The 19,894-nt window shown below is 45.4% G+C and overlaps 1 protein-coding gene across 1 annotated transcript in view; it reads right to left on the bottom strand.

Annotated features, from left to right (window-relative positions):
- LIMS1 (LIM zinc finger domain containing 1) overlaps positions 1 to 11,387 on the bottom strand; it is a 132,769-nt gene extending 121,382 nt beyond the window's left edge. Inside the window, exon 1 of the mRNA XM_056114646.1 lies at positions 11,308 to 11,387. Coding sequence (XP_055970621.1) covers positions 11,308 to 11,339 — 32 coding nt within the window. The 5' untranslated portion in view covers positions 11,340 to 11,387. The remainder of the gene's footprint in view (positions 1 to 11,307) is intronic.
- Positions 11,388 to 19,894: the final 8,507 nt, after the last annotated feature.

Raw genomic sequence — 19,894 nt, forward strand, 5'->3', positions numbered from 1 at the left:
AAGTTTTATGAAAAAAACTATCTGTATCAAAAACTTGCTATTGAGTGTGAAGTCTCTGCCATTTTGAGAAAAGCATAGTCAGAAAGGGCAGCGACAGGGAGGGCTCCGATATTTACATTTACAGCAGGCACATTCTTTTTCTCTTGAGGTGAAGTAGATACTGTGTTAAGACCTCACTGAGAGTGCCAAATAATCCAGGCATGGCATTTTACAGCAGGACTTTTCTTTTGGGAAAGGGCTGGGGCAGCTGGCCCAAACCCAGCAGTTCTCATGGCTTAATCCTGGCTCTGTGCTCAGGGTTAATTTCTGGAGGTGTGTGGGGGACATTCTGTGGTGCCAGGGACTAAGTGGGTTCAGCCAGGTGCAAAGGTTGATTTCTGACAAATGAAGATGATGAAGGATCAGTGTAATCAGAAAGTGTTTTCTCAAGCTTTTTCTCAAATCTGTCATCATCTCCCAAACTGGAAATTAAAAATGAAATTTTAATTTCATCTTTAAAATAGTCATTCTCACAGTTGCTATTTTTTATTTTTTATTTTTTAGTGCTATTTTTTATTTAGTAGAAAATAGGCCTTAATAGAGCCTCACCCAGGGAAGCTGCTGCCATGATGCTCTGATAATGGAGAGACAGAGAGCCACCAGGGCTGTGGTGCTGTGAGCCAGGGATCAAATTCTGTTCTTAAACATAAGCTCCTCTACTTTGAACCTTATCCTTAGTATTTTTCTTATAATACTCTTTCTCTATTTTTCTTATCTTTTATATTATCTATTTATATATTACATATGTATCAGGAGCAGGAGAGATTGTACAGCATGTCAAGAGCTTCCCTTACATGAAGAGTATCCAGGTTTGATCCCCACGACCACATACGGTATTGTCATCACCCTCCTTTCCCCTCCCCCACAAAACCCGTAAGCATAAACTCTGAGCACACGGGAATGAATATGGAGCAAAAACCAAAATATGTGTGTGCATACATATATATGTATATACAGATATCATGTTTTTAAAAACTATACCACTGAGTCACATCCACAGGCCCTAAAATCCGCTTTTGCTATTGTTGCAATAACTGGGAGACACACACTTGGTTGTGGCACTTACACATGCTCTCACTAGGTGTCTCATTCTCACGTTGTGATGCTTACACATCTGCTCACTGAAAACTGTCTACCTGTAATGTTCACACATTTCCATTCAATGCTCACCATGGGTTAAACAGCCTCATGGTGCTCACAGACATCTGATCCTGGTATGGAAAATAGTGTACACCCAGTTGCAGCAGCAGGGATCCCAGACAGAAGACCAACCAGAATCACTACACTTGGGTCAGAGATTCAACTTGTGGCCTCATGATCTCTGATATATGTAGGATATTAAGAAGTGTAGAAGGGAAATAACAAATAGCCTAAAGCAACAGAATTTGTGAACTGGTCTACAGAACTGAGTTACTATGGTGAAGTGATGAAGATGGGGGGAGTGGCTGGGGGGGGCAGGGGTCCTGAAACAATGTTGGCGGGAAAGAGACTGGTGGGGTGCTGGTGCACAGTGTTTGACACTGTAAGCATGAAACCCTATCACTGACAATAATTTAAGTCACAGTGACTAAAATTTTTAGAAAAAAACTTTTAAATAAAGTTTTCAGGAGTGTTCTGAAAAGAAAAATTAAACAATCTAAACAATCTAAACAGATAACTCAACACTTAACTTTTTCAAATGTTGGCTAATGTTGGCTCTGTCAGTAAAATAGAGAATACACCAGAGATGAATTAAATCAAACATAAAGGCTATTTTGGGTATTTTTGTGAGTTAATTTTTTAACTTTGTAATTTTTTTTAAAATTTGGGGGCCCACATCCTGCTGCTCAGGGGCTACTCCCAGCTATCCCCATGCTCAAGGGACCCTGTGGTTCCAGGAATCAAACCCCCTAAGCTATCTCTCTCATCCTAAGTTTTATCCAGTTAGTCAAAATATATCACAGGCACCACACACAGACAGCTCTGAACTTTTTCTGTTCACTAAAAAATGAAGTATTAAGAGAAATATAGATCACTGAAATCCAGCTTATGTTTTTGTAGACAATTAACACAACTACAACATTCCTTCATTTCCACACATGATAATTTGGCAGAAAAGACTAGACTAGACATATATACAAATATCTGTAACACAACAAATGATAAACTAAAAAAAAAAAAATAAGTCTAAATTCCTTTGGAAAACATAAGCTTTGAACACCTGATTTCTTAGCACCCAAAGGGAATTACTAAATGTTCCAGGAAGTCATTATTTCATGGGAAAAGTGACAACTTTGTTTTAACTGCTGAGAAGACAAAAGACCAAGGGAACAGAGGTTCAGGCAAAACAGAGGGATAGCGGCTGGCTCAGTCTCAAATCCTAAGCTCTGGAGTTTGTAAGAAGTCATTTTAGGGGGCCAGAGAGGTAATAAAGGAGTAAAGTCACTTGCCTTAGATGTGACCAATCCCAGTTCAATCCCCAGCAATACATATGATTCCCCAATCACCCTAGGAGTGATCCCTAAGGACTGCCAGATGTGGTCCCAAAAATTGTCCTCTTCCACCCCAACAACAACAAAAAACCCACTGGGGTGGGGGAGTAGATTGTTTTCTTCTGTTTTTAAGCCACGCCCAGTGATGCACAGGCCCTACCCTCTGTACTATTGCTTTAACCTGATAAGGAAAATATTTTTCACAAATGATAAAAAGTTATTATTTTGAAAAAAGCAGTATGACCAAAGTTATGCTATAGGAAAATCTGGAACCAACATGAATGACATAACAGTTTAAATGGAAAGACTCTCAAGGACAGAGATCATATTTTATTCGAATCTCCTCAGCTACGCCTGTTCTATGGTTCACACATAAAAATATCTGTTGGGCTGGAGAGATAGTGCAAGAGGTAAAGCAGCTGCCCAGCGTGTGGTTGCTTTGGTTATAACTCTGGTTTAATCCTCTGGTTCCACATATGATTCCCAGGGTACCACGAGTTGTGATTCCCTGACTTTGGAGCCCGAAGCTGCCCCTGAGCACAACCAAGTATGGCCCAAAAAACAAACCCCTTCAAAATAAAAAAAAAAAATTGGTTAAATCTAGTGACTGAGAAGAAAAAACTGTTATAACAGAAATCTAATTCTGTCCATCTAATAGCATGAGCTATCGTTTCCTGTAAGACAGATTCTAAATGTGAAATACACAAAAACAAAGCAAAATAACTACTACTTCCAACAAGAAAGAACAAACACTAGTGAACATAAAACTCTGTTCTCAATGCTCTGAACTCATGTTAGTTTCTCTGACCCAGTAGAGGGGTAGAAAGGCCCTCTCTCTCTCTCTCTCTCTATGCCCGAAAGATGAAGCAATGGTGTTTTCTCTCTTTCTGTGTGCCAAAAAGATGGAGCAATGGTGTTCTCTCTCTCTCAGTGCCAGAAAGAGAGAGCAATGGTGTTTGCCTTGCATGCTGCAAAGGTCTGATCCCCTGCACCTCTGAGCCCACCAGGAGTGATCCCTGAGCCACACTGGATGTGGCTCTCCCCTACCCCCAAATGCCCTCTCTCACAGAAAAGGACAGCTCACACACTGTGCCCACACACGTTAATAACAGAAAAAGAGTTGTTCAACAGATAGTTCTGGGGATTTGTTTTTAAGGAAATGTATAAGGATGATTTTTTATTGAAGCCTCTTTTTTTTTTGAAGGGGGGGAGGGGGCAAGGCGGGTAGTTTTGTTCTGCTTTTGAGCCATACCGGTGATATACAAGGGCTCTATCTTCTGTATTATTGCTCTGACCTGAATATTTTTCACATTAAAATAATAAGGATATTTTTCACAAAAACAAAGACAACACAATAAGAATAGTTTTATCTAAGCTTGAAAAAACACAGAACAGAACTAACAACATCTCAAAAACAACATCTCCAAATTTTCCTTAGTTATCTTAAAAATGAAGAGCTCAGAGCCTGGAGCAAATAGGTTGCTTGCCTCACATGTGGCCAACCCGGGTTTGATCCCCAGCATTCCGTAACGGTCCCCTGAGTGTCACCAGAAGTAATTCTTGAAATCAAAGCCAGGAGTAACCCGAGAATGTCTGGGTATGGCCCCAAAATCAAAAAAAAGAAGTGAGAAGACTGGAAGCTGGGGATATAGCTTAATGGCAAAGCACTTTTCTTGCATTTGTGAAGCTGATTCAGACACCCGGATGGAAAAAAAAAATTAAGAGGGCTCAGGGTGAGCAAGATGACTCAAAGGGCTTGAGCACATGCTTTGCATGAAGGAACTCCCCAAGTTCTATCCTTGGCACCGTATAATCCCATGTGTGGGACCCATATTCCCTTCCCCCAAATGAGTTAATTTCCTCACTATAAAACAGACATTCATCTTGGACCCCACGGCTTTTGGCAGAAATGCCTCTGGACTGTGCATTAAACTACGATGCCATTTTGCCCTGGGAGGGGAAGGGTGTTTGTCCCTCCGCCTTTACTCCTCGGTGGCAGCATGGTGGCTACCATCTTTCAGAGCCAGGTACGAGACTGCAGTGACAAGGAACGTGAGGCCTCGTGGGACGGGCTCCTGAACGGCCATGATCTCAGAGGCACACACAAAACAATCTTGAAACTCAGTGGCTTTCGGCAGGAATCCCTCCAGACTTATTACTAAAATTACTAAAATATCAGAAATCCAAAATCGCGTGACCACTATTGCAGCCGTGCGACATCATAAGCTCTTCATGATCAATAATAGAAAACAGATTGTCTAATGATGCCTTTTTTGGCAGGTCTGATTGTTGGGAGAAATTCCAAATAATAATTTAGGTGGGTCTTTTGTCGTAATGTTGAATGTGATCAAAGTGGAGAGAGAGTAGAGTGGAGACCTTCTGCTACACAGGCGGGGTGGGGGGAAAGATGGGGGGCATACTGGGGTTCTTGGCGGTGAAAGGTGTGCACTGGTGAAGGGATGGATGTTTGATCATTGTATGACTGAGACTTAAACTGGAAAGCTTTGTAACTGTTCTCACCACGGTGATTCAATAAATAAAAAAAAATTAGAAAAAAAAACACCACAGACATTTGAACTTGAGTGTTCAGTTTGGGGGAGAGGCTCATTTTTTTGTTTGTTTGTTTGTTTGTTTGTTTTTATTTGTTTTTGGATCACACCCGATGATGCTTAGGGGTTACTCCTGGCTCAGTGCTCAGGAATTATTCCTGGGATGCTTGGGGGACAATATGGGATGCTGGGGACTGAACCCAAGCAAGCAAGGCAAGTAACCTACCCACTACACTATCTCTTCAGCCCTGAAGTGGTTTTATTATTTCTGTTTTGTGAGGGCTATTTTTTTAGGGGGCACTCAATACAAAATTGTAAGAGAAACCTTTGTAAGAATTTCATTCATAACCCAAATACCTAAATGTCCTTCATCATTTAGAATTATTTCATTAAGGGTGCAATAGCAGAGCGGGTAGGGTGTTTGCCTTGCACGCGGCCAACTCGGGGACCTGGGTTTGATTCCTCTGCTCCTCTCAGAGAGCCCAGCAAGCTACCAAGAGTATCACGCCCACATGGCAAAGCCTGGCAAGCTACCCGTGACATATTCGATATGCCAAAAAACAGTAACAAGTCTCACAATGGAGACGTTACTAGTGCCTGCTCGAGCAAATTGATGAACAACAGGAGGATAGTGCTACAGTGCTACAGTCTAAAACAGCATTTTTCTACCAGGGTCCGAAAGACTGGTTTGTCAAGGTTATTCCAAGTTAGCTAGCTACACATGGAAAAATGCATAAATGAGGGACATGGTACAAGACTAGCAGGGAGATACCTGGTATATCATGGGGGACAAAGGAAGGAAACAAGGTCAGAAAGGGGTGATGGTTAGAAAAGGGTTGAGAAGCACTGTCTACAGTGTGGTTGAGAAAATGGGGGGATCAGGTAAAGCAGAGATCTGGGAGATCAAAACTATTTTTGTAATAATGCTAGGAATTTGCTATAGTCCTTTGCACTGTGTTGAAATTAAAATGACAGCGCTGGAAATGGCTCAAACATCCTTCAATAAATCAACAGTCAAACTGTCACCTACATAACATGGATTTTAAAAATAACAGGATACACACCTCCACGAAATAAAACTAAATAAGAAAATTCCTAAGGTTTTTGGAGCTTTATGGTTTCATTTATATAGTATTTTTAAAATGAGTATTAAAAACATTGAGCATATGAGGATTTAAGGAGAAAAACATTAGTATGGGCATAAAATGTCACATTAGAGAATCTCTGTGGTAATGGAAACTGTTTTTATATTTTGACTATAGTGGTGAAGCACCAACCCTTGTGATATATACACAACTAAATATACACAAAATTATAAGTAAAACTAAGAAAACCCTAATAAGATTACTACCTATACCATACTGTATTGCAAAAGGTTACCACTGAGGGAAATGGGCAAAGGATACAATGGGATACACTGTTTTATTTCTTACAATTGCATGTGAACCTATTAATTTTAAAATGCACAGCAGGCAGGGCAACAGCTCAATGGGTAAAGTACATGCCAGTACTAGCAGTATACTTTTCCCTCACTCCCCTCAGTATCAAGACTCTCAGGTCTCCCTCCAGTACTATCAGGCCCAAGTAACAAACCAGAGGTCAGCAGCCAAGCATCACTGGGAGGGTAGAACTGAAACTCCAAAACCCAAGCTCCTAAGCACCACTGGATATGGCCCCTAAAAAACCATCTTCATGACAATATTCAACAGGAACATAACTCAAGTGTCCATGAAAAGCTGGTTGGAAAAACAAAATCAAATGGGTTTATAGAAAAAACGGGATACTGTTCAGGCCTATAAAGACCTACAAATTTTATATGCTACCTATAAGTTTCATAAGCTACAACAAAGATGAACTTTTAAGGAGATTAAAATAATTGAAAAGTCACCAAAAAATTGTACCATTCCACTATATAAAGTGGCTTAAAATGGACTGGAGCAATAGTACAGTGGGTAGGGCATGAAGCCCACCATGTGATCCAAAAAGCAAAGAAATAAAAAAAATTTTAAAGTAAAGTGGCTTAAAATAGTAAAATTCAGATATAAAGTAAAACAGAGGTATATTAAGTATTGGTGGAGGTAAAGAGCTATTTGGGGACAAGAGAAAACACTCGGCAGTGCTTCTGGTTCTGTGTTCCAGGATCACAGTTCACAGTCTCAGGAGACCACACGTAGATGCAGGGGACTGAACTAAGGTTGGCTGCATGCAAACAAACAGGCTTAACCCCTGAACTATGTCTCCAGCCCCAGAACGGATTTTGTTTATTGTATATAGTTTCTATTCTACATGGTGAGTTCTTTGAGTGGATGGATAGATGGATGGTGATGGCCACATACAACAATATCAATGTGTACTTACCAGCCAAATAAAGAAAGAAGTTGCTAATAGAAAATTCAGGATGGGAAGGGGAAGAGTTGGTAAAAGAGGGACACTAGATCAGGGTCCTAAAAAGAAACACTTTTTATTACACTCTGTACCTATGATGTATTACTATTCTTTATAGTTGACATCTATTTTAAATTTTGTGCTAACTTAAAATTCAACAAATAGTGATTCTGGTTGTTCATTTGACTATGCTTGAGGGACCCCATTGCTATACAGTGGTTCTTCCATGAGTGTTAGAGATCGAACCCAGGCTTCCCATGCACATGGAACATACTCAACCACCTCAGTCAGATCACCAATAACCAAAAGCTTTTTCAAGAATTTTTGAATGAGATTCTGGGATTTACAATACTATTATCACTAAAAACTTTTTTAACAAAAACATTTTTGATAAAGCAGTTCAAATTACTATTACTAAATCTTTAACCCTTTGTTATTTGTGATGAATAAGGATGTTAAGTATTATAGCGGCTCCTGCATACCAAAGATGCACACAAAAGATCAAAGGAGGAAAAAGTGAGCATGCTTCCTGAAGATATTTAGTGGAAAGAGCAACTAGAAAAGTTTGGTAGGGCAGAGCAATAGTACAGCAGAAAGGGCACTTGCCTTGCCTGTAGCAAACCCGAGTTCAAACCTGGATGCGCCAGATGGTCTCCTGTGCCCTCCAGGAATAATCCCTGAGTGCATAACCAAGAGTAACCCTTCAGCACCATTTTATTCCCCACTTGTTCCCACTGTCATGTTATTTCTTTCATTCCTTTTCAAATATCAAGATGTGACCCAACAACCAAAAAAAAAAAAAAAGACAAGGATAAAGTATGGTTCGTTTTGTGTGGGGGCAAACCTGGAGGTCCTCAGGTTTTTGACTGCTCAGAGTACCATATGCAGTAGTGGGGATTCAAATCTTCAGTCGCATAGTCAGGCAAGTGCCTTCCTATAGTATCTCTATCTGGCCCAACCTACCGTTTTTTAAGACTCTGGCAGACATTCCTTCAAACTGAATTGTCACTTTAAGCCAAACAATAGATAATACCCTCCTACCAGTTTTTAAAGCTAAGCTTTCAAGTAAAAATCTGAATGCTGGAAAATGTTTAACCACCTTAAATCTGACAGCTTTTTAATAGTTAAAGATTAGTAATAAAGGACCAGAAGAGGTAGCATAGGGTAGCATTTGCCTTGTATATGAGGGATCCCAGTTCTATCCCAGCAATACACAGGGCCCCCTGAGGACTGCCAAGAGTGATCTCTGAGCACAGATCCACGAGTAAGCCTTGAGCATTGTAGGGCCTGACCCAATCCCTTCCCTTCTCCTTGAAATGGGGACACAAACAAATACTATTTAGTGATACTGAACTGTGAAATATGTTAACATTTGGAAAACTGGACTCAGTAAATCTGTGGTTTCCAAATAACACAATGGGGGGGGGGAGTCCATTCAAATGGAAAGACTGGGGTATTTTTTAAAAGGAGGGAGGCAACGTCAGAGATCAAACCCGGAGCTTCACATCTGAAGGACAAAGTGCTTTACTACTACTGAGCTACAACTCTCGCCCTGACTAATGAATTTTATTGTAATAAACGTGATAAGTCCATTATTGATTCATTACACACTCATACAATCTTTTAAAAAATGTATTGAACACCCAATCCCTCTTTTTTTTTTTTGTTTTGCTTTTTTGGGTCATACCTGGCTATGCACAAGGGTTACTCCTGGCTCTGCTCTCAGGAATTACTCCTGGCGGTGCTCAGGGGACCATATGAGATGCAGGGGACCATATGGGATGCCAGAGTTCGAACCAGGGACGACCAAGTGCAAGGCAAACGCCCGACCCGCTGTGCTATGGCTCCACCCCCCCCAAACTAATCTTTAAGAAATTATCACTTCATCTAGTCTGTGGAAAGTGAAAATATCCATAATTACTTATAAATGCTGTATCACTGTCTTCCTGTTGTTCAACGACTGCCGCGAGCAGGCCCCAGTAACATCTCCTTCGTCCTAGCCCTGAGATTTTAAAAAGTGCCACATTCGAGGCTCTATCAGGGTCAGGAGAATGAGACCCATCATTGTTACTGGTTTTTGGCATACTGAATGTGCCACGAGGAGTTTGCCAGACTCTGCCGTGTGGGAAGAATACTTTTGGTAGCCTGCCAGGTTCTCCAGAGTAAGAACTATGTGATAAGATGTTGCGGCCACGCTTCCAGGAGCAGGGTTTTATAGTCTCTGGGTACTGGCCATCGATGGGATTACACGGCGCCAGGGGCAGTTGGTGGGTGTACGCCTACATACTGGAAGATGGGGGATCTGGGTGGAGGAGGCCCCAGTCCCAATCCAAGCAGGCTTGCAGATCTACACCCCAGGTCCTGCACACTGCTACATAACTACATAAATCTTAAAAGGGACTAACTTAATAAACTATAAATTATAACTTTAAGATAGTGATTTTGAGGGGTCAGGAATATAGCTCAGTGGTACGGCACTTGCCTTTCATGTCAGATTCACCAGATGGTGATGTTCAGGACCTTCTCCTGGCTCAATGCTCAGAGATCACTCCTGATAGCATTTGAGGAAGACCATTTCTGTTACTAGGTTACTAGGGATCAAACTGAACTGGGGCTATGTGCAAGTCATATGCCTTGACTCCTGTACTGTATCTCTGGCCCCACAACAGCCTTTTCTATTTTGAAAAGCACTTTTCATTTTCCCAGTTATTCTGTGCTTAAATATTAACTGTACAGTGATAGAGTGAAATTAGTATTTTAATTTATCCTCTATAGCACTTTAGCACTGTCCTCCCATTGTTCATCATTTCTGTTCTAGACACTAAACATAAGAATGTAATTCTAAATGAGAATTTTGAAAGTATTATACTAGTATAAAGTTTGGATTATATACTAATAGAGCAATAGCACAGTGGGTAGGGCATGCAGCCGACCCGTGTTCGATTCCTCTGTCCCACTCGGAGAGCCTGGCAAGCTACCAACAGTATCCCACCCGCACGACAGAGCCTGGCAAGCACCCGTGGCATATTCGATATGCCAAAAACAGTAACAAGTCTCACAATGGAGACGTTACTGGTGCCCACTCGAGCAAATTGATGACCTTATAAATGCTATGAAAACATCTCTCCTTTTAAACGCTGTGAAAATATTCCTCCTTTAACTCCATCTCTGTGTTTAGTAACTTACTTTTGTTCCTGGCCACACCCTGCTGTGGGGCTCACAGCGACACTTGCGGTACTACTAGAGCCGCTCGGCTTTAACTTCTGGATTCTCCCTCAGACCTATAGAGTGTCTGACCAGATTTTTTTTCCCTCTACAACGGTTCTAAAACACCGTCAACTGAATGCAACGGATAGGAAAACCCAGTTATCCACTATGTCTGTAGTACCGTTCAGGGCGTTAAAAGATTTACTTAGCGAAAATACTACTTCCATTAAAGCGTTATGCTCGTTAACACGGATTCACTAAATCGGCAAATATTTAACTGTACTGGACTTCTTGATAAGGTAGAAATAGGCATGACCACTATAAGCAGCTCTCCCTCACAGACTCGGGCGCGCCGGGGCTCCCACACCCTCAGTCAGTGCCCGGGGCTCCCACACCCTCGGTCAGTGCCCGGGGCTCCCACACCCTCAGTCAGTGCTCGGGGCTCCCACACCCTCAGTCAGTGCCCGGGGCTCGTCTCCTCAGCCCGCGGCCGCGCGAGAGCGGCGGCCCGCCAGGACTCCCACACCTCAGTCAGTGCTCGGGGCTCGTCCCCTCAGCCCGCGGCCGCGCGAGAGCAGCAGCTCTGCGGGCCCATCACGCGACGGTCGCGCCGGCAGCCCAGCCCCGGGAGGCGGCTCCGCGGGCGCCGCATTTACCTGTTGGTCATCCCTGCGGCCACGCCCAACATCTCTCCACAGCCTGCCGCTCGTCCCGCAGCCCCGAGCCCCGCCGAACCAGCCGCGGCCTCCTCCCTGGCCAGCGCGTCCGGCCGTGGGCGGGCGGGATCCAGCAGGAAAGGGAGGCGGGCGAGGGGGCGGCGCTGCGCCCGGAAGCTGGAGGGGACCCCGCCCCGGACACGTGTCCGCCAACCTCGCTCCGCTCGGGGCACCAGCGCCGGCTTCGCTCCAGCCCCGACACCAGCCCTGCTCTCGCCGGCCTGCAGCGCCCACTGCTTCCGGTCTGCCAGAGGCCTCAGCCAATGGGGACACGCCGATCTCAGTGCGGTCCCGCCCGCCGTTCAGACACAACGCTCAGTACCGGCCCCGCCCACCGGCCCGGCAAAATGCCAGGCCCGCCGCTCAGCCCCGTCCCCGCCCACCCTGTCAGCCCCTTCCCCTCCCCCCTCAGGCTTGTGGCTCGGTCTGGGCGGGGACTCGGGGGCAGGCTTCCCGCGCCCGCACTGGTCACCGCAGTCTTTGCAATAGTGCCGCGTGGCGGAGTGAAAGGAGCTCGGCAGCCTCCCCTTCCCCTGCCCAGATGCTCTGACTACTCGGCTCACAGACCGAGCTGTTGGTCCAGGGCGTTGGCTTCATTAGGCCTGTTCTGTTCCGGTGTTGGCTTGTCCCTTTCTTGAGGGTGTCCTTGCTTGCATGCGGATCCATAGAACACCCTGTGCAGGACTGTGCTTTAGGAGTGCCTCTCAAGGGTTTTCACTGGGCTTACAAACTGTCAGTTAAGAAAAGGAATGTTTTTATGGTTTTTTTTTCAAAGTTCACTTAATCACTTAACTTCCCGTTAGTCGTCGATTTGCTCGAGCGGGCGCCAGTAACGTCTCCATTTGTCCCTGTCGCGTGCTAGTGTAGCCCAATGGCATCTGTTCGCTCCGGGAACATGAAGGGCCTCAAACCGATCTTTCATGATCTTGACGAAGAAGTCTGACCATCTGGTAGGTGGGCGGCCACGCGGTCTCTTGACATCCCGTGGAATCCAGTCAGTAACAGCTCTAGTCCAACGGTCGTCTTTAAATCTCATTACGTGACCAGCCCATCTGATTTTCGACACCTTGGCAAATGAGACAGCGTCCCTGATCCTTGATCGTTGACGGATGTCAGAACTCCGGATTCGTTCCCTCATTTGAGTGAAACGTGATATTCCAAGCATAGCTCTTTCTATTCTTCTTTGGGAGACCTGAATGGCGTTCTCATCTTGTTTGCGTAGGGCCCAGGTCTCTGAGGCATATGTTAATGCAGGAAGAACAGTGGAATCAAAGAGATGTGCCCGGAGCCGGAGGTTCTTCATCCTCTTAGCTATTTCTTCGACGTTCTTGAAGGCGTTCCAAGCCTCTCTCTTCCTCCTGCGCAGCTCGGGTGCCAGGTCATTTGTCATGTTGACCTCTCGACCTAGGTAGACATAGCTGTTGCATTCGGAGATGGTCGTTCCATTGACAGCGAATGGGGCGTCAGGAACAAGGCTGTTTCTCATAAACATTGTCTTCGTGAGATTCAGCTGTAGTCCTACCTTTCCACACTCACGGTCAAAGTCGGCCAGCATTTGTGCCGCTTAGCTGATGTTTGGTGTTATTAAAACAATGTCATCAGTAAAGCGGAGGTGGTGTAATTGCCGACCATCTATCTTCACTCCCATTCCTTCCCATTCCAGTCGTCGCATGATGTTCTCGAGGTGGCACTGAAGAGTTTCGGTGAAATGGTATCACCCTGCCGCACCCCTCTCTTGACATCAACGATCACTTCTTTGTAGAATGGTGAGATCCTGGTGGTGAATCCGCAATACAGCTCACGGAGGATCCTGATGTATTGGGCTTGAATGCCCTGATTGGCTAGGGCTACAATGACAGCTTCCGTCTCAACAGAATCAAAGGCCTTCTTTAAATCAATGAACGTTAAGCAGAGCGGCATCTTGAACTCCCAAGAAACCTCAATGAGCTTGGTTAGCGTGTGAATATGGTCGATGGTGCTGAATCCTTTGCGGAACCCTGCTTGCTCACATGGTAGTCCTTCATCTAATGTTCTGCCAATCCTATTCAGGATGACTCGAGTGAACAACTTGTAGATGACAGACAATAGGCAGATCGGGCGATAGTTGCCAATGTCATGGATGTCTCCCTTCTTGAACAGTAGTACGGTCCTGCTGGTTTTCCATTGGGACGGAACCTTGCTTTCAGACAGGTAGCGAGTGAAGAGCTGAGCCAGTGTATTGATGAGTACTGACAGCAGGTTCTTCAGGTGTTCAGGTCTGACCTTGTCTGGGCCGGGTGCTGTTTGTTTCTTTACCGACGAAATGGCGTGTCGGATTTCGGAGGGGAGAACGTTGGGAACAACATACCCATCCTGTGGAATTTGGTATGTTGGCAAGTGGACATGGCTATCGAAGAGATTTGAGTAGAAGTCATGGATAATCTTCTCCATTGCCGTTCTGGAGGATGTGATGGATCCATCAGGACGTCGGAGGGCAGTCATCTTGGTCTTATAGTTGGCGAAGGACAGGCGGGCGTTACGAATACTTTTCCCGGCTTCTGCCGCATCTACCAGTACTTCTGCTCTTCTCTCTTTGAGGTCTTCCTTGATCGCATCTCTGCACTGCTTTGCGAGCTCGGACATTAGCTTGCGGTTGCCTGAGGCATGCGCCAAACCACGCTGGCGAATTAGCTCAAGAGTTTTCGAAGATAGGCGACTTTTTGTGGCTATCTCTCTCTTGGCGTTCCTCGCACATTCATGGAGATGCTGAACCAGTCGATCGTATTCCTCGTCAATGTTGTCAACAATGGCATCTTCCCATGTTGCCGCAATAGTACCAAAGAGTTCCCAGTTGCTGGTCATTCTGGGAGTTCTCTTTTTGAACTTTGCAGCCCTTTCTCCCGCTCTGTGAAGTAGAATTTTGCACGAAGGAGACGGTGGTCCGATCCCGTTCAAAATTTTGGGACAACAGCGACATCAGTCAGGCAAAACCGTCGATTGAATATGATGTGGTCTATTTCGTTGTGGAATCGTCCACCCGGAGACTCCCATGTCCATCGTTTAGATTCTGCCTTCTGGAACTGTGAGTTACCATGGATGGTCTTGGTCGACATGATGAACTCTGACAGTCTCTCACCCTGTTCGTTCCATTCTAGGCCATGGGTCCCGATGTGAAGTTCTTCAGCTGATCTTCTCGGTCCTATCTTGGCATTAAAATCACCCACAATGATCTTGTAGAAGGTGTGGTCTTCTTTATAGAACTTCTCTAGCTCCATGTAGAACTTCTCGATTTCTCTTTCATCATAATGAGATGTTGGTGCGTAGACAACGAAGATAGAAACTGCAGGCAGTGAGCCATATCTATTCAAATGTAAACGTCCGATTCGGGTTGTTAGGCATTCGAATGAATCAATGTTCTTGGCCGAGTTTGTGTTGACAAGGACACCGACGCCTCCAACACCTCTTTTATCGCATGTTCCGAGGAACAATTCTTCTCCAGTGTCGAAAACGGCATGGTGAGATTCGTGCCTTCTTGTCTCGGTCAGACCAATGATGTCGTACTTGATCATTCGCGCTTGTACCATCAGGTCCTCGATGGATGCATCTGATGCTAGCGTAAGTGCATTGAAAGTACAGACGATCATTTTTGTCTTCCTTTGTTGTGGCAGCCTAGGTCAGCCTTGAGATTTTGTCGGCCTCTCCTTTCTCATCCTTCTCAGTGCTGCCATGTCGGTGAAGCCTTCAGGGTCAGGTGAATGAGACCAGTTGTAGTTACTGGTTTTGGCATATCGAACACACAGCAGATAGCTTGCCAGGCTCTTCCGTGCGGGCGGAATACTCTCGGTAGCTTGCCAGTCTTTCCGAGAGGGATAGAGGCTTTTGGGGTGACCTCTAATCACTCTTCTAGGTGTTACCATATTTGAACCCTATCAAATATAGTACGACAATTCCAGAAGATGGGTATTTAGTGCCTTATGATGTGTCGCGCGGCCGCAAGCGGCCGCGCGGGTCCGGAAAGCATCCTGGAGTGTGGCGACGGCTGGGTAGTGGAAGTCGTGTCGAGAGTGGAAGTCTGCCAGTGGGGTATTTATCTGGGTAGGGTGGGTCTCCTGTGCACAATTCGATTCCTGGGTGGTTGATGGAAGCAGACAGGGCAGGGTAGGGTGGGGCTCCTGATTAGAATCCCTTTGTCACCTGTGGTGGTGGGAGCAAGCAGAGAAGCTCTGTCCCTGGGTCCACCGAGCCTGGAGTCCAAGGTCTCAGAGAGTTCTGCTTATCTTGTTCTGTGGGTCTTCAGTTGTGCGTGGGTCTCGGCCGGAGCTGCCGCGCGGGTCCGGAAAGCGTCCTGGAGTGTGGCGACGGCTGGGTAGTGGAAGTCGTGTCAAAAACTTTTTCAAAGTTACCCAGATTTAATTTAGACATTATTTTCTCCTTTGTCCTTTTGGGTTCCCTCTACCAAAACCTGAAATCTTCAAATAACCTCTAAGATAGGTTATCCTTGAACATAAATAGTATCTTGCAGTATACTATCACTGTATCATTGTATCACTGTTATCCTGTTCATTGATTTTCTTGAGTGGGCAGCAGTAACTCTCCATTCATCCCAGCCCTGAGATTTTAGCTGCCTATCCTTACTCATCTTTCCCACAGCTACCATATTGAAGGCTCTTTCAGGGTCAGGGGCATGAGACCGCTTATTGTTACTATTTTTGGCATATCAAATACGCCAGGGGCAGCCTGCCAGGATCTGCCATTCACTTAAATCAGTTAATCACTTAATTTCCCGTTAGTCATCGATTTGCTCGAGCGGGTGCCAGTAACGGCTGCATTTGTCCCTGTCGCGTGCTAATGTAGCCCAATGGCATCCGTTCGCTCTGGGAACATGAAGAGCCTCAAACCGATCGTTCATGATCTTGACGAAAAAGTCTGACCATCTGGTAGGTGGGCGGCCACGCGGTCTTTTGACATCCTGTGGAATCCAGTCGGTAACAGCTCTAGTCCAGCGGTCGTCTTTAAATCTCATTACGTGACCAGCGCATCTGATTTTTGACACCTTGGCAAATGAGACAGCGTCCCTGATTCTTGATCGTCGACAGATGTCAGAACTCCGGATTCTTTCTCTCATTTGAGTGAAACGTGATATTCCGGGCATAGCTCTTTCTATTCTTCTTTGGGAGACCTGAATAGCATTCTCATCCTGTTTGCGTAGGGCCCAGGTCTCTGAGGCATATGTTAATGCAGGAAGAACAGTGGAATCAAAGACACGTGCCCAGAGCAGGAGGTTCTTTGTCCTCTTAGCTATTTCTTCGACGTTCTTGAAGGCGTTCCAAGCCTCTCTCTTCCTCCTGCGCAGCTCGGGTGCCAGGTCATTTGTCATATTGACCTCTCGACCTAGGTACACATAGCTGTTGCATTCGGAGATGGTCGTTCCGTTGAGAGCGAATGGGGCATCAGGAACGAGGCTGTTTCTCATAAACATTGTCTTCGTAAGATTCAGCTGTAATCCTACCTTTCCACACTCACGGTCAAAGTCGGCCAGCATTTGTGCCGCTTGGCTGATGTTTGGTGTTATTAAAACAATGTCATCAGCAAAGCGGAGGTGGTGTAGTTGCCGACCATCTATCTTCACTCCCATTCCTTCCCATCCCAGTCGTCGCATGATGTTCTCGAGGGTGGCACTGAAGAGTTTCGGTGAAATGGTACCACCCTGCCGCACCCCTCTCTTGACATCAACAATCACTTCTTTGTAGAATGGTGAGATCCTGGTAGTGAACCTGCAATACAGCTCACGGAGGATCCTGATGTATTGAGCTTGAATGCCCTGTTTGGCTAGGGCTTCAATGACCGCTTCCGTCTCAACAGAATCAAAGACCTTCTTTAAATCAATGAACGTTAAACAGAGCGGCATCTTGAACTCCCGAGAAACCTCAATGAGCTTGGTTAGCGTGTGGATATGGTCAATGGTGCTGAATCCTTTGCGGAACCCGGCTTGTTCACATGATTGTCCTTCATCTAGTGTTCTGTCAATCCTATTTAGGATGACTCCAGTGAACAACTTGTAGATGACAGACAATAGGCAGATCGGGCGATAGTTGCCAATGTCATGGATGTCTTCCTTCTTGAACAGTAGTACGGTCCTGCTGGTTTTCCATTGGGACGGAACCTTGCATTCAGACAGGTAGCGAGTGAAGAGCCGAGCCAGTGTATTGATGAGTACTGACGGCAGGTTCTTCAGGTGTTCAGGTCTGACCATGTCTGGGCCGGGTGCTGTTTGTTTCTTTACCGACGAAATGGCGTGTCGGATTTCGGAAGGGAGAACGTTGGGAACTACATATCCATCCTGTGGAATTTGGTATGTCAGCAAGTGGACATGGCTATCGAAGAGATTTGAGTAGAAGTCATGGATAATCTTCTCCATTGCCATTCTGGAGGATGTGATGGATCCATCAGGACGTCGGAGGGCAATCATCTTGGTCTTGTAGTTGGCGAAGGACAGGCGGGCGTTACGAATACTTTTCCCGGCTTCTGCCGCATCTACCAGTACTTCTGCTCTTCTCTCTTTGAGGTCTTCCTTGATCGCATCTCTGCACTGCTTTGTGAGCTCGGACATTAGCTTGCGGTTGCCTGAGGCATGCGCCAAACCATGCTGGCGAATTAGCTCAAGAGTTTTCGAAGATAGGCGATTTTTTGTGGCTATCTCTCTCTTGGCATTCCTCGCACATTCATGGAGGTGCTGAACCAGTCGATCGTATTCCTCGTCAATGTTGTCAACAATGGCATCTTCCCATGTTGCCGCAATAGTGCCAAAGAGCTCCCAGTTGGTGGTCGTTCTGGGAGTTCTCTTTTTGAACTTTGCAGCCCTTTCTCCCCGCTCTGTGAAGTAGAATTTTGCACGAAGGAGACGGTGGTCTGATGCCGTTTGAAATTTTGGGACAACAGCGACATCAGTCAGGCAAAACCGTCGATTGAATATGATGTGGTCTATTTCGTTGTGGAATCGTCCACCGGGAGACTCCCATCTCCATCGTTTAGATTCTGCCTTCTGGAACTGTGAGTTACCATGGATGGTCTTGGTCGACATGATGAACTCAGAAGTCTCTCACCCTGTTCGTTCCATTCTAGGCCATGGGTCCAGATGTGAAGTTCTTCAGCAGATCTTCTCGGTCCTATCTTGGCATTAAAATCACCCACAATGATCTTGTAGAAGGTGTGGTCTTCTTTATAGAACTTCTCTAGCTCCATGTAGAACTTCTCGATTTCTCTTTCATCATAATGAGATGTTGGTGCGTAGACAACGAAGATAGAAACTGCAGGCAGTGAGCCATATCTATTCAAATGTAAACATCCGATTCGGGTTGTTAGGCATTCGAATGAATCAATGCTCTTGGCCGAGTTTGTGTTGACAAGGACACCGACGCCTCCGACACCTCTTTTATCGCATGTTCCGAGGAACAATTCTTCTCCAGTGTCGAAAACGGCATGGTGAGATTCGTGCCTTCTTGTCTCAGTCAGACCAATAATGTCGTACTTGATCATGTGAACTTGTACCATCAGGTCCTCGATGGATGCATCTGATGCTAGCGTAAGTGCATTGAAAGTACAGACGATCATTTTTGTCTTTCTTCGTTGTGGCAGCCTAGTTCGGCCTTGAGATTTTGTCGGCCTCTCCTTTCTCATCCTTCTCAGTGCTGCCATGTCGGTGAAGCCTTCAGGGTCAGGTGAATGAGACCTCTTATTGTTACTATTTTTGGCATATCAAATATGCCAGGGGTAGCCTGCCAGGATCTGCCATTTTATATATATATATGTATATATATGTATATATATGTATATATATATATATATATATATATATATATATATATATATATACCATTTCACCGAAACTCTTCAGTGCCACCCTCGAGAACATCATGCGATGACTGGAATAGGAAGGAATGGGAGTGAAGATAGATGGTCGGCAACTACACCACCTCCGCTTTGCTGATGACATTGTTTTAATAACACCAAACATCAGCCAAGCGGCACAAATGCTGGCCGACTTTGACCGTGAGTGTGGAAAGGTAGGACTACAGCTGAATCTTACAAAGACAATGTTTATGAGAAACAGCCTCGTTCCTGATGCCCCATTCGCTCTCAACGGAACGACCATCTCCGAATGCAACAGCTATGTGTACCTAGGTCGAGAGGTCAACATGACAAATGACCTGGCACCCGAGCTGCGCAGGAGGAAGAGAGAGGCTTGGAACGCCTTCAAGAACATCGAAGAAATAGCTAAGAGGACAAAGAACCTCTGGCTCCGGGCACATCTCTTTGATTCCACTGTTCTTCCTGCATTAACATATGCCTCAGAGACCTGGGCCCTACGCAAACAAGATGAGAACGCTATTCAGGTCTCCCAAAGAAGAATAGAAAGAGCTATGCTTGGAATATCACGTTTCACTCAAATGAGAGGAAGAATCCGGAGTTCTGACATCTGTCGACGATCAAGAGTCAGGGACGCTGTCTCATTTGCCAAGGTGTCGAAACTCAGATGGGCTGGTCACGT

This window comes from Sorex fumeus, unplaced genomic scaffold, assembly GCF_029834395.1.
Source record: "Sorex fumeus unplaced genomic scaffold, SorFum_2.1 ptg000026l, whole genome shotgun sequence".
Taxonomy (NCBI): domain Eukaryota; kingdom Metazoa; phylum Chordata; class Mammalia; order Eulipotyphla; family Soricidae; genus Sorex; species Sorex fumeus.